The sequence below is a fragment of the Panthera tigris genome, chromosome D2 (assembly GCF_018350195.1).
Source record: "Panthera tigris isolate Pti1 chromosome D2, P.tigris_Pti1_mat1.1, whole genome shotgun sequence".
NCBI classification, from domain to species: domain Eukaryota; kingdom Metazoa; phylum Chordata; class Mammalia; order Carnivora; family Felidae; genus Panthera; species Panthera tigris.
Genome location: NC_056670.1, coordinates 70,642,733 through 70,669,937, shown reverse-complemented (window position 1 = coordinate 70,669,937; position 27,205 = coordinate 70,642,733). Strand labels below are relative to the sequence as shown.

General features: G+C 46.3%; 1 protein-coding gene across 8 annotated transcripts in view; it reads left to right on the top strand.

Moving 5' to 3' along the window:
• Positions 1 to 27,205, top strand: part of ABLIM1 (actin binding LIM protein 1) — a 293,808-nt gene that overhangs the window by 116,050 nt on the left and 150,553 nt on the right. The window contains exon 1 of one of the 8 annotated variants that reach the window (XM_042960676.1): positions 15,847 to 16,348. The exons of the other annotated variants lie outside the window; for them this stretch is intronic. Coding sequence (XP_042816610.1) covers positions 16,333 to 16,348 — 16 coding nt within the window. The 5' untranslated portion in view covers positions 15,847 to 16,332. Of the gene's footprint in view, positions 1 to 15,846; positions 16,349 to 27,205 lie in introns of those variants that run through there. 8 annotated transcript variants of the gene reach the window in all.

Sequence of the window (27,205 nt, the reverse complement as noted above, 5' to 3'; positions counted from 1 at the left end):
GGGGGGGGGGGAGAGAGAGAGAGAGAGAGAGAGAGAGAGAGAGAGAGAGAGAGAGGATTTTAAGCAGGTTCCACACTCAGCGTGAAGCCAGTCACAGGGCCCAAAACCCACGACCCTGGGATCATGACCTGAGCTGAAATCAAGAGTCAGACGCTTAACCGATTGAGCCACCCAGGCACCTCTTACAGGTAGAAATAAAACTCTGATATCAACACCCTCTTAAGGGCCTGGGAGATTGAGGCTCAGAGAAGTGAAACGACTTTCCCAGGTCTGTCATATAAGACCTCCCCTCTTTGGGGGCACTTCCTGTACCACACAGGTGCTCATTCGCAGATGGTTATGTGTGTACGTGTCTCTCCCTACCAGGTAGTAAGGCTCTTATAGGCAGGAACATGGCCTCATTTTTCCAGCCTGTAACACAGTGCTTAGTACATTTCATACATTTTAAAAATTCGGGTATAATTCGCACGCCATGAAAACAGACCATTTTAACACGGACAATTCTGTGGCTTGTTTAGGATATTCGGGGCGTTGTGTAACCATTACTCCTGCCTAATCCCAGGACATTTTTATCACCCCTAAAACAACTCTATATCCATTAGCAGTCACACCCTGTTGTCAGCACTCTCCAGACCCCGGCGGTTACCGATCTACTTTCTGTCTCTGTGGACTTGCCTCTTCTGGAATTTCATATAATTGGAGTCACACAACATGTGGCCTCCTGTGTCTGGCTTCTTTCACTCAGCATCATGTGTCCACGGTTGATCCATGGTGTGGCAGGTGTCAGTACTTCATTTCTTTTTGTGGCCAAATAATATTTCATTGTATGGATATACATTTTGCTTATGTATTTATCAGATGATGGACATTTGAGTTTCTGTTTTTTGGGTATTATGAATCTGCTGTGAACACATAAGTACAAGTTTTTATATGGACATATGTTTTCTTTTTTTTTTTTTAATATTTATTTTGAGGCAGAGAGCACGTACACACACACACACACACACACACACACACACACACACGTGTGAGTGGGGGAGGGACAGAGAGAGGTAGAGAGAGAATCCCAAGCAGGCTCTGCACTGTCAGCAAGTAGCCTCACGTGGGGCTCGAACCCACAAACTGTGAGATCATGATCTAGGCCAAAACCAAGAGTTGGATGCTTAACTGAGCCACCCAGGCACCCCTGGACATATGCTTTCAATTCTCTTGGGTATGTCCCTAATAGTGGGATTGTTGGGTCATATGGTCACTATATGTTTAACTTTTTGAGGACCTGTCAAACCACTTTCCCCAGTGACTGCACTGTTTTGCATTAACATTCCACTTAATACAATTCTAAATGAAGTCAAAGCTCTTCCCCAAAAGTGGAATAACCAGTTTTCACTACAATAAAAAAATCTCATATGGACATTCATGTCTGTTTACGTCCCATGTCTTGACCTTCAAAACCCCTTATATCCCTACCACTTAAGGGTCTGCAGACACATGACGCACAGGTAGGTAGGATCTTTGCTCTGAGACATTAATTCTCTGGTTTCCTTATTCTGCAGGTGCCCCCAAGTTTTGTTTGGTTGCTGTTTAGAGTAGAGAGCTTTCCTCATCTAAGTTCTGTAGCCATAGATAGCAACTGAAATGGATCAGAGGACGTCAGAGATGGTCTGACTCACGGTGCCCAGAAAAATCCAGCTCACAAAGGTCTGCGTACGGCCAAGCGGAGAGCGAGAATTCTCATGACATAGAATGAGTCCCTATGGGAAAAAGATAAGCTTGGGAAGAAACGCCAAGTACTTGGGGCCACTGCCAGCCCTTCCTCCTCCCTTTCTGTCCATCACAACCCAGATCATTTTCTAAGGTCATTTTTGACATCACCAGAATATTCCAGGGCGTTTAACATTTGCTCCTCTTGTGGGACAATTCCCAGTTCTGTTTCCTATCACCATTTTCCCTGAAGTGCTATCATGTGATTCTAGTATGTAGCTGGGTACATTCATCTGTTATCTTTTCCTCGGGCCGGACTTGTCCTTGAAGGGTACAGTCAATCTCTGTAAATCACTTGGTCGCCAGCTACTGCAGAGGTACAGGCTGCTTAATAACTGCCTAATTGTTGAGGTCATCAACTGGTCCAGTATTATCCTTGAGAGAAATACTAGGTGCTGTTAATTTGTTTAGTAATACTATCGGCTGAACGTGATCTAGCATAGATTATGGTTCAGTTGGTCTATTTCAAAGAGTTTCAAGAGGATATAAGCAGCTGGTTCCAACACATTTTTGGTTAGCTTCTTTATCTAGGTACCGGGAGTGGTCTAATTGATTTTCTGTGTGTAGCAGCTGGTGAGATGTTGAGCTCAATGCGGCATTTGTAGGATTTTCTCAGTCTTTCTGATTCCAACCCCTTGCTAACCTCTTTTTAGAGTTATTTATGTCCTTGTGCTATTTGCCTAGTAGAATGTGAGCTCACTGAGGGCTTAATCTAGGCATCCTTGATCTGTAGCCTCTTTCAGTCCCTCAGAGGTGATGTTACGCATATTACAGATGCTCAGTAAATATTTGTTAGCATAATTAATAAGTCAACTCTAACTTATTTCTCCTCATTATTCCCCAATTTTTGCTTGCTTTGCTTTCAATCGCAGGATGCTATGCTTTAATGCTACTCGTGAGGCTTACTGCTTTTTTCTGGGTACAAATGCAATAGCCAGTGAAGCATACTGGTAAATGTTCAGCACTCTTAGTATATTTTATTTAGGAAGGGAAAAACTATATTGTGTAATCCAGATCCAAAAGCAAGAAGAATTTAAGTTCTAAATGTTTCTCTTCCTGTCCTCCCTTCTAGTCTTCTCAAACCCTAAGAAATCCAATATATACGCAGTGTTTTCTGTCTAGCTGGGGAGCAGTGAGAAGGGAGGAAGGGAATAAAACGACTTTGTATACCTCTTTCAGAAACACAGCCAACTTGACACATGGCATATAATACTAGCACAAACTTTGGTTGGATTGTAGAAATGTGCAGCTGTTTAGAAATTTTTAAAGAGAGCTCATGGATATATGTAAATATGATAGGACATCATTATGAAATGACTCATTTCTGTAGAACTTGATAAAGGTTATAAATCACATCCTTCCCCCTAAAACACAATTGCAGGCTTAACGGAAATTTGGGGTCATATTTGTTTATGAGGCAGTTGTTACCAGAGTTCATCCGAGTAGGTTCATTTACATATTTTAAAGGAAGAGACGCATTAGCACAGTGTGTGGGCATACAAATTCCATTGTCTGTACAACAAAATGACCCAATTCATCATTGATTCTCTTAAGAAAAAAAAAAAATATGTTCTGCCTGATGGGCATATCTGGTTACTTCAGGGTATTGTTTTATTTAGAAGTTGTCTCTGATTTAAAGTGAAGGACTAGTTGAAAATGATCAGAGGATCGAGACAATTTTTTTTCATTAACCATAAAAGATGAAATGGATAACTTAAATTCTCTTTTGTTTTGAACTCCACTAAAAGCAGACCCTGCGACAAGAATTTGAGGACAAGTTATCTATTTAGAAGGTGATCCCAAGAGGGGCGCCTGGGTGGCTCAGTCAGTTAAGTGTCTGACTCCTGATTTTGGCTCAGGTCATGATCTCATAGTTCATGAGTTTGAGCCCTGCATCAGTCATGAGCCCTGCTTGGGATTCTGTTTCCCTCGCTCTCTGTCCTTTCGCCCCCCTTCATGTTCCCTCTCCCCACCTCTCTCTCTCTCTCTCTCTCTCTCTCTCTCCTCTCTCTCTCTCTCTCTCTCTCTCTCTCTATATATATATATATATACAGTAAATAAATAAGCATTAAAAAAAAAGAAGGTGATCTCAGGAAACACTTGTAGGGGAGTAAAGGTAATAAAAGGTGAATTATCAAACTACTAACTAGTGTGGGCAGCCAAAGCTGAACTACTTGGGAACTTGGGGAGATAAGTGCAGAACGTACCTCAGAGACAGTCCCGCTGACTATCCCCATGTGTCATCTGTTGAAAGCTGCTTCCAGGGGCATTAAATCACTGAGATGTTTCTAGTAACTGGGTTTGAATTGTAGAAGTGAATGCCAAAGAGAAATGAGCAAAACAAAAAAGGAGAGAATGTATATGTCTAAGAACAGAAAGAAGTTTCATAGGAACCCGGGAAAGCTGAACAGCCAGGTCTCAGAAGTATAAAGTTCCAGTCCCCTCCAGGACTGGCAGCTGAGTTTTGGGAAATGTCCTTTTCTCCTCCCTTCCAGTCGGCTTCCTCTGATGTTCTACCCCTCAGAATTTTGGTATTCGCATGGTTCTGCGATGTGTACCCTTGGCCTGGCCTCACTTGACCTTTCAATGCAAGTACCCACCTCTAATTGGAACTTTTCTATATATCTCTTAGTTCAGAGTCCCAAGAGTGAAAACCCAGTTAGCCCAGCTCATCTTTTTCTTTTCTTTTCTTTTCTTTTTTAAGCTTTATTTATTTTGAGAGAGCGAGAGAGTGCATGTGTGAGTGGGGGAGGGGCAGAGAGAGAGACTCCAAAGCAGGCTCCAGGCTGAGCATAGATCTGTGAGATCATGACCTGAGCTGAAATCAAGAGTCGGATGCTTAACCAGCTGAGCCACCCGGGTGTCCCCCGGCTCATCTTTTTCCAGACAGGATATAAATTGTAAGTGTTTGGCCGGCTGGTATATGGGTTTCCCAATCCCACTCCCCTCCCCCACCCCTGCCCATCCAGAGTCTACTAATAATCCAGTCAGCCATGGCCAAGGTGAGAAGTCATATGGCTCAGTGCCTATTCAAAAGAGGGGGAGGATGGGAACAGAAGGGGAATGGATGGGACAAGGTCCCCCAAGGCATAGCATTACACCTAGACATATGTTGACAAATGAAAGTCTTGTCATGAGGAATTTCATGGCATTTTCATGAATTTGTAGGCTAAATAACTAGAAAGATAAAATAAAACCCCACGTGGCTATCCTTTGTCATCTTTCTGGAGGAAAGATGCTATGGACATCCTAGATATAAAGAAATTAGCAATAATTTCGGTTCTTGGGCTAATAATCTGGGGGGAAAATCAGTAAAAAGGCAAAAGGCATGCCATCTCTCTTTTCTTTTCTTTTTCTTTTTAAACATTTATTTATTTTTGAGAGAGAGAGAGAGACAGAGCAAGTGGGGAGGGGCAGAGAGAGTTGGAGGCACAGAATCCGAAGCAGGCTCCAGGCTCTGAGCTGTCAGCACAAAGCCCGCCGACGAGGGGTTGGAACCCACGAAGCAGAAGAGCATGACCTGAGCTGAGGTCGAACAGATGCTCAACCGACTGAACCACCTGGGCGCCCTTGTCACCTCCCTTAGAACTTCCTTCTGACTGCCAGTCCTTTTACTACAATACCTGCACCCCTGAGTTTATTTGGACTCATCTCTCAATTGGCTAGGTGTTGTGGTCAAGCTGTTTGCTCAAGAAGGTTGTGTGGTGTTGTATCTCCTGAGCGCCTCTGTGTCTGTGATGGTTTTACCCATTGCCTTTCTGTCTGAACATTTTGGCTTCGTGGAAGTTACTTGGGATACACACCTTCTTTCTTCAAGATTTCCAGGTATTGCCCCCTGGTCTTCGACACATCCCTGTTGCCGTTGAGACATCTGAGGTGAGCCCAACCTTTGCTCTTTCTATAGGTTTCTTTCTGCCTGGATAAATGGAGAATGATACCCTTGGAAGTTCAGAAGCTTGGGCTAGGACTTGGACGTCGCATTCTGTATCAAATTTTGCCAAAATAGTATGTCTATACTCTTTAAATCTGCAATTTCATACCTATTTTCATTTCCAGGAGGTCCTGGTGGGTTCATCTTTGAATATAGCCTCTGCTTCTTACGTGCACATCTAGGACATGAAGTTTTGGTTTCCTTTTTAAGTCTTCCTTTATGTCGAACATCTATTGGTTTTCTCTCTTGGTTTTAGATGCTTTGTTCTGCATCCGTTGAGATCGTTTCAAGCTTTTTCCTAGGCTAGGAATTAGATATTTTATCAGTGTCTGTTCTGTTCTTTCGTGTTTCATTCATTGCTATTGATACTCTCTCGGTCCTCAGTTTTCATTCCTTATTTCTATAATCTTTTCCTTCATCTCATTGTATCGTATCACCCTCTCATTCTTAAGCTCTTTTTTTAATCTCACGCACAAATTCGACATTCTACATCTGTGCCCACTCTGCTTTACTCTGGTTACCACACAGAAGCCGGGAGCATCCTGGCCAGGAAATGACCAGTCGACAGTACAACTTTCTCTGCCCAGACCCTCCAGGCCTTTCCACCTCACTCACATTTAAAGCCCAAGTTCCTTGCAAGGTCCCCGCCTCCAGCCTCGCTGGCCTCCTCAGTGCCTTGAACATACCAGGTGAGCTCGACCTTATGGCCTTTGGGCTTATCGTTCACTCTGTCTGAGATGCTCTTTCCTCAGATGACACTTTGCTTACGCTCCTACCTACGTCAGCTTATTCAAATGGTACTTTCTCAAAGAGGGTTTCCTAGGCCACCCGCTCGGAACCCCAATTCCTTTCCCCAACACGTTATCCCCTAGTCTTGATTTTTTCCCATAGTTCTTATCATTTATATCCTATATATATTTTTTGCGTATATATTTTATTATATCAGCCCCCCTCCCCCTCCTCAACTAGAATGTAAACTCCACCCAGCAAAGATTTCTGGTTTGTTCGCTGTGATATCCCAGCTCCTAGAACAGGCACTGACCCTTAGGAAGCATTCAGTAAATACTTGCTGAATGAGTGCATGGGCTGAGGAGAGTAATTTTGTCTTCTGGGAGGATTCCTTACATCGATGCCCATTCTTTCTTTAATGGTTGGCATCACATGCCTTGTCTCATTTGGCAGCAAAGGTCATACACCGAGGCATCAGGAGGTACTAAAATCCTTCAGGGCGTTGTAAGTTAAATCCCCCAGATTCGATGTTTTCAAAAGGCTCCTGATATCCTCAAATGGTTTTGAAAACTGGAATTTTACAGTTTTCAAGCCTATCCTATTTTGTTGTCAATCGAGGAGGCAATGAGAAACTAAACAATAACATTCGTTACTGCCTTTTCTCATAGTGGGTCTCAGCGCAGGGCTCTTCTGTCTCGTGTCCCTAATCCTCACCCCGAGCCCAGCACAGAATTTGCGGAGCCCGGTGCAAAAGGAAAACGTGGGGCCCCTTGTGTAAAGTGCAGGAATAAAGTCCCATTAAAGGGACCAAAATATAAAGCCTTTTCCCTTATTTCACACCCTCTCTCTCACCTTGGCGTAGTGTTTTCCTTTGCTAGTTAATGTCCCAAGTGAAATTTTATAGTATTAACATGAATTGGACCTTTCATGGTCATATTGTGCAGTGCCCGTTTTAAATGCAAGTAGGAGACAATCAAATTTGAGGTAGAATCACCAAAGTTACACAATTTATATCTCGTAGGTCGTAGACACATATGTATTTCATTCTTTAAAGAAGAGCGGGAATTCTGCACACAACTAACTCAGCTGTTTTTTCTTTTGCTTCGTGATGCATGCACGTCCCAGCGCTCTCTGTCTTTGGCTTGTTGACGGAGGGAAGGAGGAAATGGGTCGTCCTACCTTTCCCTTTGTTTGATGTCATCATGTTCAGTACACGGTTGGCTAACACAGGTAACAGGAGTCGGAAAGGATGAGATAGGGTTCCTTGGCTGATTGTTTTCCAGAAGACCATTCACCGTTGCCGTCTTTCCGCACTTGAAGTGAGTGTTCCTATCTGAATGGAGACTGACCTCTCAGCACCCCTGGTTATTCGGTGGTGGGTGTAACACCCTTACCTTGCCATCGCCTGGAGTCTCCGTGAGCTCCCAGCATGAACCTTGGTCCCCTGGAGTTCTGTACTCACGGAGCCCTGCGAACACCACATGCAAAGGAATGGCATTACCATTCTGCGTCTGTCTCCTCTGCTCACACACATGCTCCACTCTCCCAGTGGATGTCACCTGTAAAACACAAGTTCAGAGATAAAATTATTAAAGACATCAGTGTGATGCGATCAAAGCATCACACCAAATGGAGGGCCCTTCTGAGCCCGGGCCCTGTGTAATTGCACAGGCCGCGTGCCCTCGAAGCAGCCCTGTTCTCACCTCCTTACAAGCGGAGCGTATTACTACCAGTCCCGGATGAGACTGCTGAAACCCGGAGACAGAAAATCCTGTGCCCAAGGTCACTCTGCCTCTGGCGGAGCTGGAATTCAAACCCTGGCTGTGTCTGATCAGGCCGCCCATGTGGCCGGTGTGACATAGCAGACTAGCCACTGGGTAGAGAGAGGTAAGACATCAGGAGTCTTGACCCATTTCTAAGTAACTGTGTAACCTTGGGCAGGTTTGCCTCAGGACTTCGTTTTCCCTTACATATGCGTGAAACTGATGCCTATGTTTTCGTACGTGTTCTAGTGTTGCCTACACCGTAGTTCCCATGGCCCCTTCTCTCCTTGCACCAAGAACTGGAGACACCCACTGAGACGTGTGTTGGGTGACAATGTCACCCTTTTTGGTGGCAGCAAATGCGCTAATGGCTGTGCACTTTGCATGCCTTCTTTGGCCTGTCCCACAGATGATGGCGGAGATGTCTGGGGAGAATGAGAGAGAAGTTGTTTTCTGGGAGCGTGCCAGGGAGTAATTAGAGTTGTAAGGTGAAACAAAGGGTGGGGGGCAAACGTAGGCTTTGTAAACCCTGCAAAAATTCTCTGATCCACCCCCCACACACACACACACACCACAAATTTGTAAAATTCTCTTTCTACGGAAACCATAGGAATGCTAGTCCTTGAGAATGATTCCACAGGGTGAGTGAATTATACCTTAAAGGCGTGATATGTTGGGGCACCTGGGTGGCTCAGTTGGTTAAGCATCCGACTTCGGCTCAGGTCAAGATCTCACTGCTCGTGGGTTTCAGCCCCACATCAGGTTCTGTGCTGACAGCTCGGAGCCCGGAGCCTGCTTTGGATTCTGTGTCTCCCTCTCTCTCTGCCCCTCCCCCGCTCATGCTCTGTGTCTCTCAAAAATAAATAAACATTAAAACATTTTTTAATAAATAAAACATTTTTAATAAATAAAACATTTTTTAATAAATAAACATTAAAACTGAGCCACCCAGGCGCCCCTAAAAAATTTTTTAAATAAAGACGTGATATGTGGATCTGGGTACACCGTGCTCCCCTGGCCAGCCAAGGATGAGCTCACCAGGCCAAGGTTAGGATGCTGTTCACCTAGCAGATCGTCTCATAAGAAGTCCAGCTAACAAAGGGTAAGCTATCAAGGGAAGACTGTTCTGTACAAAGAAGGCAAAATGCAACGTCATTTCTATTGTGCCAAGTTTGAAGGAAATGCCAAAGAAGTCAATGTACATCGAGAGCATCTTGACTCAAAAAAATGTGTGTGTGTGTGTGGTTGGGACGGGGAAGGAAAGGCTCTTTCACCACCTCTGTGGAAGGGAAGGCCCGACAAAGCTTTGGATTCTGACAAATCTCTTCCCTCATGTGTGAGGCTGTAATAACATTATCTCATCCAGTTGTTACAAGGATTAAATGAGGTGATAGAATGGTGGCTGACGCATTACAAACATTCTGTAAATGGCGACAAAAGTGGTATCAAGGGCTAGTTACTAACGGGACTCGGGACTCGGTAAGACGACTGCCTGGTTACATTTCTTTTCAGCTTGCTTTCTCTCCAAGGTGAATTATGGCTTTGCATCTTTCACGCAACTGCTAGGTTGACTTACCTATGAGACTGAATTTACTTTTATTGTATTTCAGTTAGATTTTTTAAATCAGTCTATTTGATTATCAAACTGAAAAAAATAAAATGAATACTTACTTTGACTTACTATGATAAGCTAGGGCCATTTATTCTTAATATTCATCAAATATTGCGTTCCTACTTTGCTCCTGTCACTACATGAATACAGATACTCACAGGTGACCCCTTCCCTCAGAAAGCCCAGAGCCTTTTGCAAAAATAGACATGTAAATCCTTCACTGCAATGTAGTCAAGCTCAGGACGCTGGCGGCACTAAATACCAGAAAAAAAGAGAACGTTCCTAGGGTAGCCATTGGATTTCTAGATGATCTAGCATCTGGATTGTTCTTGCCCACTCATTGTATTTCTACCTAGAAACTATTAAGGAAAGAAGATAAAGCTAAAAACAAACTGCCTTTTTTTTTTTTTTGAGGGGTCTTTTCCCAAGTAATTCAGACCTATTTCTGTATTTCTTGTGAACTTCTCACATGCCTCCATTAGGCTAAACTCCTCCGCGAAACGCTTTTACTATCAAGAGATCCTGTGAATTCTGGTAATAGGTTCTAGGACACACGTAGGAAAATGGCTTGTTTTATGCTCTCTCTGCAGTTTATATCTTTAGTGGATTATTTATAGGGAGCTTTATACCTTAGTAGTTTTTCTTAAGCTGCAAACTATTGCTCAGATCCAAATTCAACATTGGCTTCTGAGAAGGACAGTGGGGGGAATTTTGCATACAAATGTGAAATAATTCGACTTGAAGAATTCATGGAAAAGAACTTTGCTGGGCCTCGAGTCAGTGAGATTCATATGGAAAAAATCCTAGGAATTCTCTGTTGAGGACATGAGAGTAAGATCAAGAGGGCCTGGGCATTTAGGAATTTGTCTCGGGCCATAAGAAACTCTGGAATCCTCACTTGCAATAAATTTCCATTAAGTTCGCAGTGAATGTCCGGATGATTGTTATTTTAGCTAACCAAGAGGCATTGCTTTTTATTTTTTATTTATTTTTTTAAAGCTTATTTTATTTATTTATTTTGAGAGAGAGAGCACGGGGGGTTGGGGAGGTAGGGGGAAACAGAGAGAGGATCCCAAGTAGGCTCCTCACTGTCAGTGCAGAGCCTAATGCGGGCCTCGAACTCACAAACCACAAGATCATGACATGAGCTGAAATTAAGAGCCTGATGGTTAACTAACTGCACTGTTGCTATTTATTTAGTTTTTAATGTTTATTTATTTTTGAGAGAAGGAGAGAGACAGAGCTCCAGGGGGAGGGGGGTGGGCAGAGAGAGAGGGAGACACGGAATCCGAAGCAGGCTCCAGGCTCCGAGCTGTCAGCACAGAGCCCGACGCGGGGCTCGAACTCACGAACCGTGAGATCGTGACCTGAGCCGAAGTCGGACGTTTAACCAACTGGGCTGTTGCTTTTTAGATGTGGCAGCATGGTGTGTAGCTGTGTTTGTGCATCTCACATTCGCCTGCTTTACAGGCCAGCGTGCTAGGGCAGTGATTCTTGGTCACTTAGAGAACTGGCTATAGCTCCAGCCTCCTCTGCAGAGAATCTGAATCATCAGATCTTGGGTGGGGACCAAGATGTCTTGGTGTTTACATTCAAAGCACCCGTAGTATTTCTATCCCCGGAGGCCTGCAGGGTGTACCCTTGGGAAGGGAGAAAAATGTGAAACCCTACTTGCCTTCATGGAGCTCACAGCCTACATGGCTGTGACATGAAGCCATGGACATGAAGCCATCACTACAATCCCATATGGTCCGAGTTACTTAAAATGCTGTGTGTGAGATGTACATGGCTACCGTTTCCTTCTATTTATCAGGGAAATATTTTTTTAGTATAGTTTGTTGTCTGATTGGCTTCCATACAACACCCAGTGCTCATCCCAACTGGTGCCCTCCTCAATGCCCATCGCCCACTTTCCCCTCTCCTTCACCCCCCATCAACCCTCAGTTTGTTCCCTGTATTTAGGAGTCTCTTATGGTTTGCCTCCCTCCCTCTCTGTTTGTAACTTTTCTCCTTCCCCTCCCCCATGGTCTTCTGTTAAGTTTCTCAAGATCCACATAGGAGTGAAAACATATGGTATCTGTCTTTCTCTGTATGGCTTATTTCACTTAGCATGACACTCTCCAGTTCCATCCACGTTGCTACAAAAGGCCATTATTTCATTCTTTCTCGTTGCCACGTAGTATTCCGTTGTGTACATAAACCACAGTTTCTTTATCCATTCATCAGTTGATGGACATTTAGGCTCTTTCCATCATTTGGCTATTGTTGAAAGTGCTGCTATAAACACTGGGGTACAAGTGCCCCTATGCATCAGCACTCCTGTACCCCTTGGGTAAATTCCTAGCAGTGCTATTGCTGGCTCATAGGGTAGATCTGTTTTTAACTTTTTGAAGAAACTCCACACTGTTTTCCAGAGCGGCTGCACCAGTTTCCTTCCCACCAACAGTGCAAGAGGGTTCCCGTTTCTCCACATCCTCTCCGGCATCTATAGTCTCCTGATTTGTTCATTTTAGCCACTCTGACCGGTGTGAGGTGGTATCTCAGTGTGGCTTTGATTTGTATTTCTATCGGGGAAATATTTAAATAAACTAGTAAACATAGACATTCCCTGGATATGCATACACCCGCACACCTAATTTGGAGGAAGGGGGCAATATTGTTGGAAACAGACCGCAGCAGACTTTGAGATGAAGCGAAAGTGTTCTGAACTTAATTTGGAAAGAAACAGGTAGCTCAGGTTTGAGACTGTAACCACATCAATTCTAGGGTCCAGCCTCCTTAGTGCAGCATTCAGAGCCTTCTCTGAACTACCATCCCAGCCCTAGCTTGAGCCTTTTCTTGTTCTCCATGAGCAGTGAGCTACTTGACGTCTTCTTGCTCCCCGCTACCTCTGCCTGGAATGAATGATCTTACCCCCTTTCTTCACTTGGCAGCTTTTGCTTGCCTTCTCACTCTTTCTGGAAGCTTCTCCCGGCTCCCAGTTGGTGCTCAGCACTGCCTGGAAGCCGTTGCACCCTACTTCTATCTTTAACACCTTCCTTATTTTATTGAGAATATTAGTGTGTGTGCATTTCCTCCACTAGATGTTAAGCAACCCCAGAGCAGTGGTTTCTCTCCTCTTGTGTTTGACCTGCCAGCCCCATTGTACCTGGCACACAGGCGGTGCTCCATAAATGTCTGTGGTGAGGTTGATCGATGTCAACATCAAACAGAAAGCAAATAAGGAACTCCATCTTGAGTTTTCTTTCAGCTGGATTCTGCTAGAAAGGATTCTGCACACTCTTGTGCCAGTGGGTCCTGATGTGTTGAGGGATGTGCGATCCCTAGAAGCCTGGGGTCCAGGAGTCACAGAGGGGTCCTGAAATTCCCGCTGTACAGGTGCCCAAGCAATAGGCAATCGGTGGCTCTGTTGAAGAGAGAGGACAATGAGGAAGAAGGCTCCGCCAGGTTGTCTGTTTTCTGGTTGCAACATTTCCCTTTCGATTGGCGTGGCTTCTATTGAAATGATGCACTTTTGTATTTTTGCCAAGAGTGGCTGTGTGCTAGCATGGCTTTTCTCGCCCACAAAATGGTTGCTGTCCTTTGGTCGCTTGTAGACAACGCTCGCTTCATTTTGTGAGTGAATGAAAAAGGACGACAGCACTGAGTCAGTTTGGGTGAATAAAACAACAAATAAAACCTTGGGTTGGTGTCAGTTATTAGGAAGTCTTATCTCATTTGAGTGGAATGAGATTGAGATAAGTTCTATGGAAATCAGCTCTAAAAATAAGAATAAAAGGGCCTGCCATCTTGTGAACCTTATAGTTTTCATAGTTTTCTTGCATTTTATTTTGCCGCACCGCTTGTAGCTTTTACTGGTAAAGGAGAAAATATCCAGGCTTTGGTTCTGTTCTCTAAGCTCTTAACCAGTCGGCCAGAGGCAAGGAGACAAAAACAATTTAGTTTTACTCTCCCACATTCCAAAAATAACTTTAGTAATACCCTCTTTGGTTATCTTAAAAGTACCCAGTGGATGCTTTTATCCTAAAGTAGCAGTGCCTGATTGTTGGGGGGAACTTATGACTGCTATTTAGCAACTAAATGCCTGGTGACTCATTCACTTTGTGGTGCAGGAAAATTCTTTCCATGGAAAACACAGGAGGGAGGGAATCTCTCTGAACCACTATGTAGTATTTTCCTTTAGGAAAGGCTTCTCTGAAAATGAATAGGCACCAACTGTCACTCTGTTAGCTTAGTCTCTAAAGCTGCCAGAGAGCCTTTCTAAATCAGGTTTTCTGTGCACTTTATCCACCGAGGTATACAGGAAGGTTCAGAACTGTAATAGGGGCCAGTTTGGTTAATAAATCTCAGGATTAAAAATGGTCATCCCGAGTAAGAGAGAAGTTGAACTAATTGCATTTACAATACCGGGAACATTGAGGTAGGATTGGATTTGGACTAGAAACCCAGTGGTGTTTTTCTGTCTCATTCCAATCGGGAGAGAGGGACAGAGTGAGCGGCAGAAGGAAGGAGAAGGATGAGAGAGCCCTGTTCCCTTAGCTTTGAGCTGAGTAACATGAAAGCCTCGGAGAGAAGTGCCTCGGTGCCTATGCAGCAAAAATACAATAAAATAAATTCACCTGCTAGGCTCACAGCACCAAACTAACTCCACTTCTCTGAGGTTAATTTTGCTTGTCAGCGTCTCTTTACGAGCTCTGGGGGTGACTGGGGGGAGAGGGGCAGGAGCAGACAGGTGAAGTTTTAGTGCATGAAAACTGGGGACTATCAAGGACTCCTTCCCTGCTCCCTGCACCGCCCTTGAGCCCCGCCCATCTCCCTGGACTTGCGGGGCGTTGCTCTAATGCTTGGCTCCTGTGTATGAATGGAGGTTGGTAAAGCTGCTTCAAGGAGCACTTAGACTCCAGCTGGCTGCTGACTTAGGAAAAACATGACCCGTGGGGCTGCAGCGGGGGCAGGGAGCAGTGGGAGCAAAGTACGTTTTGTAGAAAAGACGATTCAGGGGTTGGAGGGGACTTAGCCCTTCCCGGCTGAGACACTCAAGCTATTAATAGTAAAACCCTGAGTCACAGATGTAGGAATGTCACAGCTGCTCGAGATCTGCTACTGTTACCCATCAGAAAACCAGCAGGAAAGGGCCTCCCCACCCCACTAAACCTCGCGTCGGCTATAAACAACCTCCCAGGCAGGTTGCTTGACTTCATTCCTTTCTGTTACCCTGGCTCTCTTAGACCCAACACGTTACAATATTTGCAGTAAATACAGTCTAATACTGGCTGTGCATTCCAGTTGGGAAAGATGTGTTGGCCATCTGCTGTTCTCCCCGAGTGGGGCTGCGTCTGCCTTTTTGTCTCTTGCTCGTCACGTTTCTCCCACATGGTGGAGATGTGTAACGTGGGGCCCGGGCTGGGGGTGGGGCCGGAGGATCTGGGTTCGGGAGACAGGTGCTGGATTGGGGTGGGCGTGGACTTTGGGAACCCAGAAGCCCCCTGCTCCTCGGAGACTGACCTGTGACCCCGTGGGTCAGAAATCCAAAGCCTTGTCAGCAGCCAGTGCGGCTGCGCGCCGGGCTCAGGGGCTTGAGGGGCGCGGGTGTGGCTGTTGGCCGCCGACTTTGCGGATAGTGTCCCTCTGGCTCGCATACACATATCCGAGGGGCTTGTCTAGAAAACGCTAATGAAGCAGAGAGAAGGTGGAAGTCGGAATCCTACCTAACTGGATAAGTCAGATTTTTGCTTCGATCCTGAATATGATCCTGGAAGGAACTGAATCCTGAAAGATCCTCTTCCCTGGCTGGCTCTCATTGTCTCGATCCCCTCCGGCTTCTGTCCCCCATTCAGGAAAACCAAGGAGGGGGGTGGGGGCGGGGAGCCGGGCTGGGGGGGCGGCGGGGGCGGGGAGCGCCAGGGCCAATCTTCACTCATTATAGTTGAGCCTCCAAAGTTGAAGAAAATGAGCTTGGAGTCACTAGCATTATTTCTCGATTTTTCTACTACGGTTAATTTTATTTATTCCGTGTGTCCGAACGAAGCCGGAATAAGAATAGGGAGCAGCGGTGATAGGCAACTAATGAGCTAACAATTGACTAGTTTTATTGAAACAGTCCCTTGGCCGTTCCTCGGCCCCCCTCTTCTGGCAATGATTTATCAGGCTCCGGGAAGGGAGCGTTTTGTTGCCCGTTCTCCCGGGCCTGGGCGCGAGGAATGCAAAGTGGTGTCAGTGACCAGAGATTAGGACAGTGGAATTTTGCATTTGTTACGGCAGCAGCTGCTGTAGCGAGAGGTTTCGGCTCAAGGGCAGAGTCCCCGAGCTGGGCGCGGCCGCCACTCGGCGGCGATCGCGGGGCGGGCGCGGGAGCTCGGCCCCCCGGGATGGGGGCGGGATTTTAGAAAGAAGCCCCAGACCCCGCGAGTGGATGCGGGGGGCTTTTCCTCGCAGCGTCTGCACCGCGGATCTGTCCGCCCAGGAGCGCTCCCGCTCCCGCTCCTAGACTTTACTGCTGTTTCTTTCGGCGCTGCTCGCCAGAGGACCCGGTTGCCATGGTGAAGGAGAAAGGTAATTATAAATATCGATCCCTGTGCATGGTTGCAGGAGTTGCATTGGTGCTGCGGGGCTCGGCCACCTCATGGGGGACGATCAGTCGAAAGCCAGGCAGACATATTCTTGGGGCGAGACCCTCTGTATTGTGAAGTCATTAAGAACCTTTAATTTAGCCGCCGGCGTCTGAAGCGCATCCTATTTCTGGAGTGTTTGTACAGCTGAGCTCCTTAATGTGTGTCTCTTTTGATTTGGAATTGCATCTTGAATGTTTCGCTGTGTTTGAGAGTTGCCTTCCTGCCCCCCCCCCTCAGCCTAGCGAGCCTTCATTCTCTTCCTCACCACCCGCCCCCCTCAAATCAATAAGTTACTGACGATGTGTAACGAAGGGGTCCTTTTGCCAGATTTGTGCCGTGTTGGGACATGACCCGGCCTAGCTGGGACCGGCTGAGCAGAGAAGCGGGCTGTTTGGAGGGTCTCAGGTGTGCTGTTTTAATCCCCTGGCATTCCCACGGTATCCCTGACCACCCCTCCAGACACCTTTGTGAAGGATGCGCTCTCAAAGGTGGCAAATCAGGTGGCGAGGAGAATGTCAAAAGGGAGAAGGCGGGGCACTCCGCGCAGGTGTGCGTTATTTTTTGAACTGGGTGTGGTCCTGAATTGTAAATTTTTCAGAATTGAATTCTAGTTTAAATTATTAGCTTATCTGAAAAATGTAAAAAGAACACAGCAATCCTTGGTTTTAATGATCCAACTAATACATAAAATATATCTTAAGAAAGTGAAATGCTACAGGAGAATAGAGAGCGAAAAGTGGAAGCGTCTTGCCCCTACCCTGTCCACCTCAATTCCCCCTTATCATTCGTCAATATTGTGTATCCTTCTAGAGAGGTTAAGAGAGAGAGAGAGGGAGAGAGATAGTCAGAAGGGGTATAAAAACGGGACCATTCTGTCGTTTTTTCTGTGACTTGATTTTTTTTCCCCCTCTTAATAATATGTCTTAGGGACCTTAAACACATGATTTTAAAATGTGAGTAACCACCCTTTAATTTTGCTCTTTGGTAAGCTTGGATTTATTCTGCCACGCTTTCTTGCTGTGGGCCATGACTTTCTCCGTCAACACGGATGTCTGTTCTTTTGGGGCTTCCTTGAACCATTTCAATGATGTATCTGCATCCGTTTTCACTGAGAGCCCCTACACGGAGTAACTTTGAGGTAAACACGCCAAACGCAAATGGATTCTTGTTGCTGGAAACTCAGTTTGGTTTTGTTATACTGACGGATGGCTGGAGAAATGGGATCATGACAACTAACCGTGCTAAGGCTGCACCTTGGGACAAAGAGAAACGTGGTTCTGCTCTATCCATTCTGCTCCTGTGTGTCTTTAATAATCCCTTGAATTAGCTTTGGTCTTTCACTGAGGAGGTGTGATCGAGTGAAATGTTTTGGTGTGAATAAAGATGCTTCTAATGATGTTCCCTCTCTTTGGGGGATGTTTTCAGGAACTTTCAGAGCAGCATATACAGATGCTGACATTTCATAAAGGCCAGGGTTCTCCGTTTGTACCTTTCACCCGACTAGAATAACCCCAGCCCTGATCTCTGTTGCTCATGGATTGGAGTTTGTTTCCCCAATATAAGTAATTTGTGGGTGATGGGAAAGGGGATTACAAAAGCCGCTTCTCGATTCCATTCCCACGGAGCCCAGGAAAGCCCCAGACCTGCTCTAAACCACGGATCAGGGATCCCCAAAGAGCAACTCCTTTTCCGAGTCATTGCAGGTGTCCCCAAACTCAGATTGATCGGCTGGGCTCACGCTCACTTTACAAGTGAGTAGCCACTTTCTAACTGGAACGTGGGGATGGGCCACTAAGAGGTCACATACGAGTACTATCTTTGCCCTTCGCCACCGATTAAAGGCCGTTCCTTTTTTATTTTGAGGTCTGTGCCAGTCCGTGCTGCCACCTCCCAGCTCTCCGCAACCTCAGCCAACAACGGAGGAAGGCAGGATGTGGGGCAGGTACACGAGAGATTCTGTGGAAAGAAGGCTACCACCGTAGCTTTTAAAGTGAGACGGGCACAGGGGAGCACGTGGTCCAGGCATCCATCCTGGAGAGGAGAAAACGGGGGTTCAGAAAGGGTCAGTAAATTGTTCAAGGTCACACAGCGGGTGGTTGGACCAAGGGTTCATCCTCTGCGTTCCATCAGATGGCGTGCGTGGAGCGGTGACTGCACTTAGGACAGTGTGTGGACGTCCGCTGGCTCTCTCGCTAGATGGTGAGCCCCTCTGAAGCAGCACCGCGTCTCCATCTGTAATTTTCTCGTGCACAGCTTACCTAGTATCTGCCCATCCTAGATTCTCAACAGTTGAGACAGACTGGCTTGTGCTCAGAGGTGGGACCCGAACCTTTGTCTTCTCCATCCCCGGACTCTTCTAGTCCTCTCCGTTTCCTCTTGCTCCCAGAGACGCCTCTCATCTTCCTCCCGGAGCTGACGCAGGTCTCCCCTGAGCAGGTTTAGTTCGTGGCACGTCCGTCCTGAGGAACGCGGGGGCCCTTGTGAAGGAGGGATAATGGATGCTGCGTTGTGCTCACCACGTAGGATGGCTTAGCTCGCATTGGTTCGAGCCCTTATTTTCTCTCCTGGGCAAAGTTTGCATGTATCTGGTTTGGGGTTGACCCTGACGGGAGAGAAAGGTTGCTTGCAGATAATACCTCTCCTAGTGTGGAATAGCATTTGCTGATACATTTGGACCCTCGCTATCTTTTCTTCTGCTAACCGGTCGCCCGTCCACTTCCAGTTGTAGACGCTTATTGATCCCGGAATCTTGATGAAATGGTTATTTCTCTGATGTGTTCAAGGACGTCTTACCCTTGCTGCATCCTGTGACAGATGAGCAGGAGAGAGTTTGGCGGGTTTATCAGTCAATATGTGCCTTCCTGAATACGCTCTCATCGACCTAAACTCCAGAGGCCCACTCTCCTCATTTAAAAGCTCTAATTGTCTAGCTTCTGTGTGTGTTCTAGTGCCCGCTTTAAAAGTACGAAAGGGATTTATGGTTTTTGTCAGAGAAAACAAGAATACACCCTAGAGACTGAGTTATGTGAACACTCATCTGATTTAAATAATAAGGGAGGCTTACGGTTTGGAAACCATGTGAGAGAATAAGAATTTAGCAGTGAGGGAGACACGTCAAGGTAAATAGAGTTTTACATTTGGGCACACCCTTTTTTGTTTGGTTTCTGAGACTGTTGGGTGGCTCAACCTGCTCTTAAGGTAGAGTGGGACCCAAGGAAACTCCTTTCAGTCCACCCTCGAGGGAGAAATGTGTACTCTCCACCAGACATTCAGGTGAACGGGAGACACACACACACACACACACACACACACACACACAGCACACACAGTTTAGAAACCTGCCAGAGATCACTTAGCTGGAACGTAGAGAAGCTTGTTTCTTGTTTCTTGGTAGCTTCTGAGAACAGTGGTGTTTGTGTCTCCCATGTGTCCTACAGACTGGCACCAAAGTAATCCTCTCAGGGCACCGATGTCCTCATATTTCCGGCTCAAAAACCTAAATGAGTGACAAGGTAAGATTCAGAGCTTCCTACTTATCATTGAGGATTCCTCCAGTCCTTAAATTACCTCCTCCACACCCCTGACCAAGCCCATCTTGTTTTATTATTTTTAGTGTTATTATATCCACTGGTTATTGAACACATACTAAATGGCAGGCTTTGTGTTGAGAGCTTTAAATACATGGTCTCTAATCTCTCAACCGTCAAGGTCAGTGGTATTCCTCCCCTTTAATATATGAGGAAGGGAAGGCTCGCAGGGGTTTAGAAACCTGCCAGAGATCACTTAGCTGGAACGTAGAGAAGCTGATTTTCTACCCACTCCTATCTGGCTCCCAAACCTCTGCTAATTGTACTTCTGCCCCCCTTTTCCCCACATTGGTCCTATTTGAGTCATCATGGAGGCCATTTCCTCCCTCCAGCCTGTGTCACGCTGCCCCTTTGGCCCTTGCGGGAAATACCTGTATTCTCCTTTTCTGAATTTGTCAAAGACCTAACTCAAGTACAGCTTCCTTCTAATGCTTCTCAAGGGCCCATCCCTTCTGTAAATTCTTCTAGAATTACTCTGTACACCTAAGTAAACACCGGGAAAATGAAACAACAGCTGAATCACCTGTGCGACTTAAGAAAGTGCTATCTCCTCAAGTATTTGTTGACTTCGTATACAGTCTTGTAAAAACCCTTTACAGGCGTCTAGTGTTGCTGCCTCTAGTGGTATCTGCCCCCCCACCCCTCCCCGAAACACACAGCCACTACCCACTCAGGTGCGTGCACACTGCCTGATGTAATTGAAATCCATTTCTGTTCCATCTCTGGGGAGGTCTGAGAACAGTAGATCTTTCTCTGTGGTGTAGCTGTTCCTCATGTCCGAGTTGCCCCTCAGGCCTCTTTTTGGTGTTTAACAGCCTCTTTTCGGTTCAGTTTTCCAACTCGGCTTCCCAGATTAATGCTTAATGCCCCTCCCCTCCCCACTCCTGGGCTTGTCTAGCTTCTTCACTGTTTCCTTAACTTGAAAAGCCCCAAGCTTTTCACCAATGACAACGACACTTCCTAAACAAGGTCTAAGGAGAAGCTGTCTATTAAGGGAGACAACCTGATGTTACAGGTTTTGGAATAAATGGTCTTGATGGGTGACTTATGCACGCAACTCGGTTTTGAACTTTGCGTCTTTGGAAGGAAGGAAGCTCCAGTCATATTCCACCTTGGAGGAAAAAAAATCCAAGTGTGAACTGCTCTTACTATGATCTAAATGAAAGTGCTACTCTCATCGGAAGTAGACTCTGCCCAGCCTATCTTCACTACAGTAGGGCTGTCCAGATACTGGGACTTCCAAAGCTACGGAAAAGAATTTCACATTAAGAAAATAATAAACCCATTTCCCTGTGCCATTTACTCACAGATGTCTAAAAGATGTTTACCCAGAAATTCAAGAAGACTTCATTTCTATAATTAGAGTTAAGGCTGCACATGTAAGTAAATCTAAGAGGAGGAACACAGTGACTTAAATTTACCTGGAGCTCTTGAGAACAATTTTTGATGAGGGAGTGGACTTAAGAACATGGAGACAGTGAGCATCTATGCTGCAGCTTGAGCCAACCACTCCCAGACTTTGGGTGGCCCTGCCTCTTGCCTCTGTAATTACCCAGTCAGGTGGCTAGAAAGGATAAAACAGCTTGTACTCCATCACAAACACCTTCTTTTACAGAACAACAAATAGACTTTTCCAAATTCCCACAGCAACGGCCTCCTGAGGTAGACTCATCCGACCAAGATGAAAATCTCATCTGATTCACTTGGAGGAGGGGACCCTCTGTGTGACATCATATTCACGGCCCTTGGGGGGCAAGAAGGAGAGTCCTGATATTGTCTCTAGTATGCCAAAGTCAAAATGCCGAGTGTTTTCCTGAGCCAGCATTAGAGAGCCAGAGAACTTTTCAGAAGGTTCAGTGATCGGTGAGTGGTGCAGATTTCTCCCATTGTGGTTGAGCCTGATCTGGGCACACCACAGTAGAAACCAGCCAGCTTCCTATTTCATTGTGTGTTGGCCTGATGGTGACTCATACTGAGAGGTATGTTTATCCCAAATTGGCAGGAGCTGTGTATTCAAGGGCAAATTTTGTTAACACTGGGGAGGGTGAATATTTGTATGCCTGACCTCTTTTCTTTGAAACATTGTATTTGTGTTCACATTGACATGATTAATGCTATTATGGCCCAGTGTGCCCTAGGGGGGCACAAGGAGCTAGTTTCTATGCCCTAATGCAATCCAACAGGCTGATTTGTTTGACTATTTGGACTTAACCGTGAAGATCCTGGCTTTCTTAATACTTCCGGCAAATTACTGCCTAGGGCAGTGGTCCACAAACATTAGCAGGCATCAGAACCACCCGGAGAGATCGTGAAAACACGGATTTCTGCGCCCCGCTCCCAGAGTTTTTGATTGAGTAGGTCTGGAGAACGGCTTGAGGTTTTGCAGTTCCCAGGCGGTATTGATGCTCTTGGTCCAGGGACCACACTTGGACATGGTCTAGCTAATCCACCGTTTCTGTGGGTAAAAGGATCAGCCCTTCAAGCAGATGATGCAACTTTCTCTTCAAACACAACAACGACAAAAAAGTCTTTGTGTGGGCCAAACGAAACACGTCTGTGGGCAGGACTCAGCCTCAGGGCCTCCAGGTTGTGGTCTGGGGTTTAAAACACCACTCACCAAATCTAACCACAGCAGGGATGCACACATCAGGACCCAGGACTCCTGCGCATATGCATAGCAATGACTAAAATAAAAGTCACGTGAAACGATACATTTACTCTATATTCTATCTTTTTTATTTACCTTTTTTCAAGTTTATCTTGAGAGAGAGCGCGCGAGCCAGTGTGCATGAGGAGCGGAGGGGCAGAGAAAGAGAAGAAGAATCCCAAGCAGACTCCACACTGTCTGTGTAGAACCCAATGCCCGGCTGGATCTCACAACCGTGAGATCCTGACCTGAGCCAAAATCAAGACTTGGATGCTTACCCAACTGAGCCACCCAGGCACCTTATTCTCTTCTAGTTTTAAAATACGCTGGTCATGATCCGTTGAACTGATTTCATGTTTCATTAGGTCAAAGTGAAATTTGAAAACCTAAAGTTTTGTTGGATGAAGACAGAATAAGGTACTTTCCTGGGTACCCCATTCTATCTTGGATACCCCCATTTCTATCTTGGATACTCATACGATGGGTGTGCTTTGGTGAAGTTGGGTTTCTTCCCTTGCAGCTGGAAAAGTTTTGACAAAATAACTGTAGAATCTTTTAGTGATCGTTTTATCCTCAACAGACGTTGGCCAGAATTTGGTGTCCTCTTTTTGGGCGCTTGAAACAATTAAGACTTGACCCCGCTGCTAAATGCCGAGTAAAATGCTACTTGGCTCAAGTTTAGCAGCAAAGCCAAAGGAAACCCCTGTTTAGGCCTCATCAGCTTCTAAGCCTGGTATTTCTGGAACTGCTTTTTCATTTAGCCCTATGTTTCTACATCACCACTTCCTGTCACCTTGCTCACTGGGTTTCCTTGGTTTTGCATCTCAGCCAAGGAGAGAAGGGCAAGTTCAGGGCTGGCACAGCCTGTCAGGCATGGTCTCACCCACCATCAGTGCAGCCGCTCTTCTGCTTCGTCTGTGGGGCACCGTGTGCAATATACATAGCATTCGTGTTTGACATATCCGAGCGCTTCCAGAAATACTGTAGTTTGGGGGCTTTGGAGAGAAGTCACCCCTCACTCAGGAACATCTGAGAGCTGAGTTGTGATAGCAAGCCTTCAGCATAGCAGGAAAGTCGTGGTCCTTCTTCCGGTTCAGGACACTTCTGCTATCACTCCTGTCTCGAGTGAGAGGCACCCCTGCAGTGTGCAACAGGACTCTCAGTGAGCTGGGACTTTCAAAACGAGAGGCCAAGAGTGGCCTCTTGCCCTCGGAGGGAGCTGGTGTGACTGGAGACGCCCTCGGGGAAAGGCCACGCCCACCGCGAAAGCCACAAGACCGCAGGGTGGCGGCGCTAATATTGTGGGTTTGCATAATAAGTGGGCAGAGAAGGCAGAGCCGAAACATGAATCAAGCCAACAAGGCCAGACAGAGAGCTGCAGCTTGCTAGCACAGAGGGAAGCCGATAAAAACTATTAGGCGGGGGGCCGGTACCGTGCAAGCCATCTGGGGGCATTTGGAGAGGTGGGAAGGCCCTTTCGTTACACAGCCTGTGCGTCGCTTCCCTCCAGGGCGCTGTTCTGATCCTCCTGTAGTGGAGCAGGACCCTCTGGCGTTGTGCAGCCCATAGGCGGTACATCTTATTTACCTGGAGGCGGCGCACTGCCCAGGGGTGAATGCTGGCAAATAGTATCAGATGAACACGTCTCCGCTGCTTACTTCCCAGAGGACAGGGAGCCAAACTCTTACCCTGCCAGAGATTCCATTTTTTTCTTCAGTGAACAACAGTACTGAGAATGCCCCCTTTTCTCTCCAGGTGGGGGAGGTTTGGTAAGCTATCTGATGAGTTTAAGCATTGGAAAGCCTTATTGCTGTGTCTGCAACAAAAAACCCGCTTAAAAAAATAATAATAGGGGCGCCTGGGTGGCTCAGTCGGTTAAGTGTCCGACTTTGGCTCAGGTCACGATCTCACAGTTTGTGAGTTCAAGCCCCACATCGGGCTCTGTGATGACAGCTCAGAGCTTGGAGCCTGCTTCGGATTTTGTGCCTCCGTCTCTCTCTGCCCCTCCCCTGCTCACAATCTGTCTCTCTCTCAAAAAAAGAAAAAAGAGAAAAAAAAAGAAATGTAGTGTTGAAGGCCAGAAAAACACCAAACGTTGAACACATCTGGCAGGAGGAGGAGTAGAGTGTTGCTGTCATGCATTGGAAACATATTTGGTTTTTTATGAATATAGGCGTATTTAGTCTCTTCAACTTTGATAAAGCAATAAAAACACTGGAGAAAAACCATTCGACCATCTCCACATTTTATTGTCAGGATTAATTTAAATGAGATGATATTTGCAAAGGCTTCAAACATGGATCTTGCAGTAGGTGCTCAATAAAGTGAATGAAGGTCAGTTGACCTGGAGAGGTTTTTTTTTTTTTAAAGTAGCAGGGTAGGTACACAGCCCAGAGCGAAAGGGAATGGCCCAAGATCCCTTGCAGAGAAAATGAGAGTAACACGTGGGTGGTTAGAAGAATGAAATTTGCAATGGATGGAGGGCAGTGTCACACCGCCTTCGGATAGGATTTCCAGGGGAGACAAGGTTCAGAGCCTGAACTTCCAGCACGCTTCCCCGTGTATGTCCGTTTCTTTCTCATTTGTTGCTTGTGGTATAACTGTCATGCCATTCGCCTTTGTGGCTTTGTAGAATTATCCCCTGAGCCTTCAGGATTTGAGAGGTTTACGTGAGAAACAAGTTGTGTTTACGAGTGGGAGATTTGCAGCCAGACTGCCCGGGGTCACATCCCAGCTCTACCCTTTACTGATTATGTGACCCTGGACAAGGCATTTAGCTTCCCTGTGCCTCGATTTCCTCATCAGAAAATAAAGATATTGTAAGCACCAACTTCATAGGGCTATGGTGAGAATTGAATCCATTGATATGTGTGAAGCATTTACAACAATGCCTGGCACATGGCAAGAGCCCCGTGATGGTCTGTTCTTGCTATTACTGTTATCATACCTCTTGGGTGAGTAAAATCAGGGGCACCGCGTTCGTTGTGGTGGAGTTAAGTCATCAGATTGGTTTCAGGACTCAAGGTAAATAGACAGAACTGAGATAGATAAATTAAGGAACTAGGGAAGCCCCCCCCCCCATTTCTGCTGGGCAATCTCTTTGCAGTTTGCCTCAAGCAGAGCAACACTATAAACCTTTGTCATACCAAGCTGCTCCAGGACCACACGAGTGGCTTCCTCTGGCCTCTTACCTCCTGTCCTGTGATAGAACTTCACCCAGGAATTCTTCAGCTGGTTTGTGATGCCCACATGCCCTGGGCAAGCAAACTGACGACTCTACCCTGTCTCTCTGCCGTGGAATGAAATGAGGTATCTAATAATGACTTCGTTTCAGGACCCTGGGGACCCGGTAAAAGCAGTGGTTTTAAAGTTCTTCCGGATTCTTCCTGGAGGAAGTGGACCACCCGCCTGCAGGGGTCCTGCTGACTCTTCCACAGCCTCATGTCATGCCCTGGGGACACTGTAGGGAGCATTTCCAAGGTTCTGGTGCCACCTCGGTTCTTCCTCAAAGGTCCGTTCGGTTGGCCATTGTGCCTTGCTGTGTGGTTCTCCGAAACTTAGCCAGACTTGATTTGAGACTCGTCCGTCAGTAAGCTCATCCCTTCAGCTTTTGTTTTTTTTTTCTGAGCCTGAGACTTAAGCAAGCATCGTCTCTTATGTCATTAGTTGAGTGTATTGACATCACCAGAATTACCTAATGGATAGACACTGTCGTGAACCCAAGGTATTCAACTTGCTTGCAGTTTCCCCTGGAGGCTGTTGTGAAGAAAGAGAACGAGACTCATGTTCAATGAATGAATGGATTAAACACACATTTAGGGAGCATGGACCTTATGCCAGGACTGTGCGAGACCCTGGGGACACAGTGGCAGTTGCCTTGTGGTGGAGAGCACGGAAAATACACAGGATGTTTAGATTATGAGAATAAAGCAAGGAAGGAGATAGGGTAAGTGGGGAAGCCGGGAGACTGTCTTTACGTAGATAGTTTGGGGAAAGCCCTCTGAGAGCTGTAAGCTGCTTTAGGATGAGACCAGAAGAAGGAAGCAGCTAGGGGACGAGCCTTTTGGGGACGGTATGGGGGCATCTGGAGATCCTGAAGCTGTGGGAACTGGAGCCTGGGAGCTGGAGACTCCTGGGGAGGCTGAAGAGGTGGGCAGGGCTCCGGGGCCACAGGGGGCATCCTGGGCAGTGTGATGAAAGCACTTGGAGGGCTTGGTCAGTGGAACGATGTGCTCAGATTTTGTCCTAAACTATCATTGTGGTTGCTGTGCGACACAGGGATTGCACGAATGAGTCACCGACTCACAGTGAAGACACATTCCCCCTAACTGTTCGGTAAGCCCCCCAGACACCCTGCTTGGTGAGGGGATCGATCACTCATAGGCATATCTCATTGTTTCTAATTTTCTGACCCATCTCTGGTGCCGAGACTGGTGTTGACATCCCTCTGGGCAAGCGATGAGTGTGAAAATTCCCACATGAGTCATGAACTGGGTCTGATGGTATCTTGCTCATATTTTTTTTTTCTTTTCATGGGGTCTTTCCCAAGAGGGCAGCAGAGATG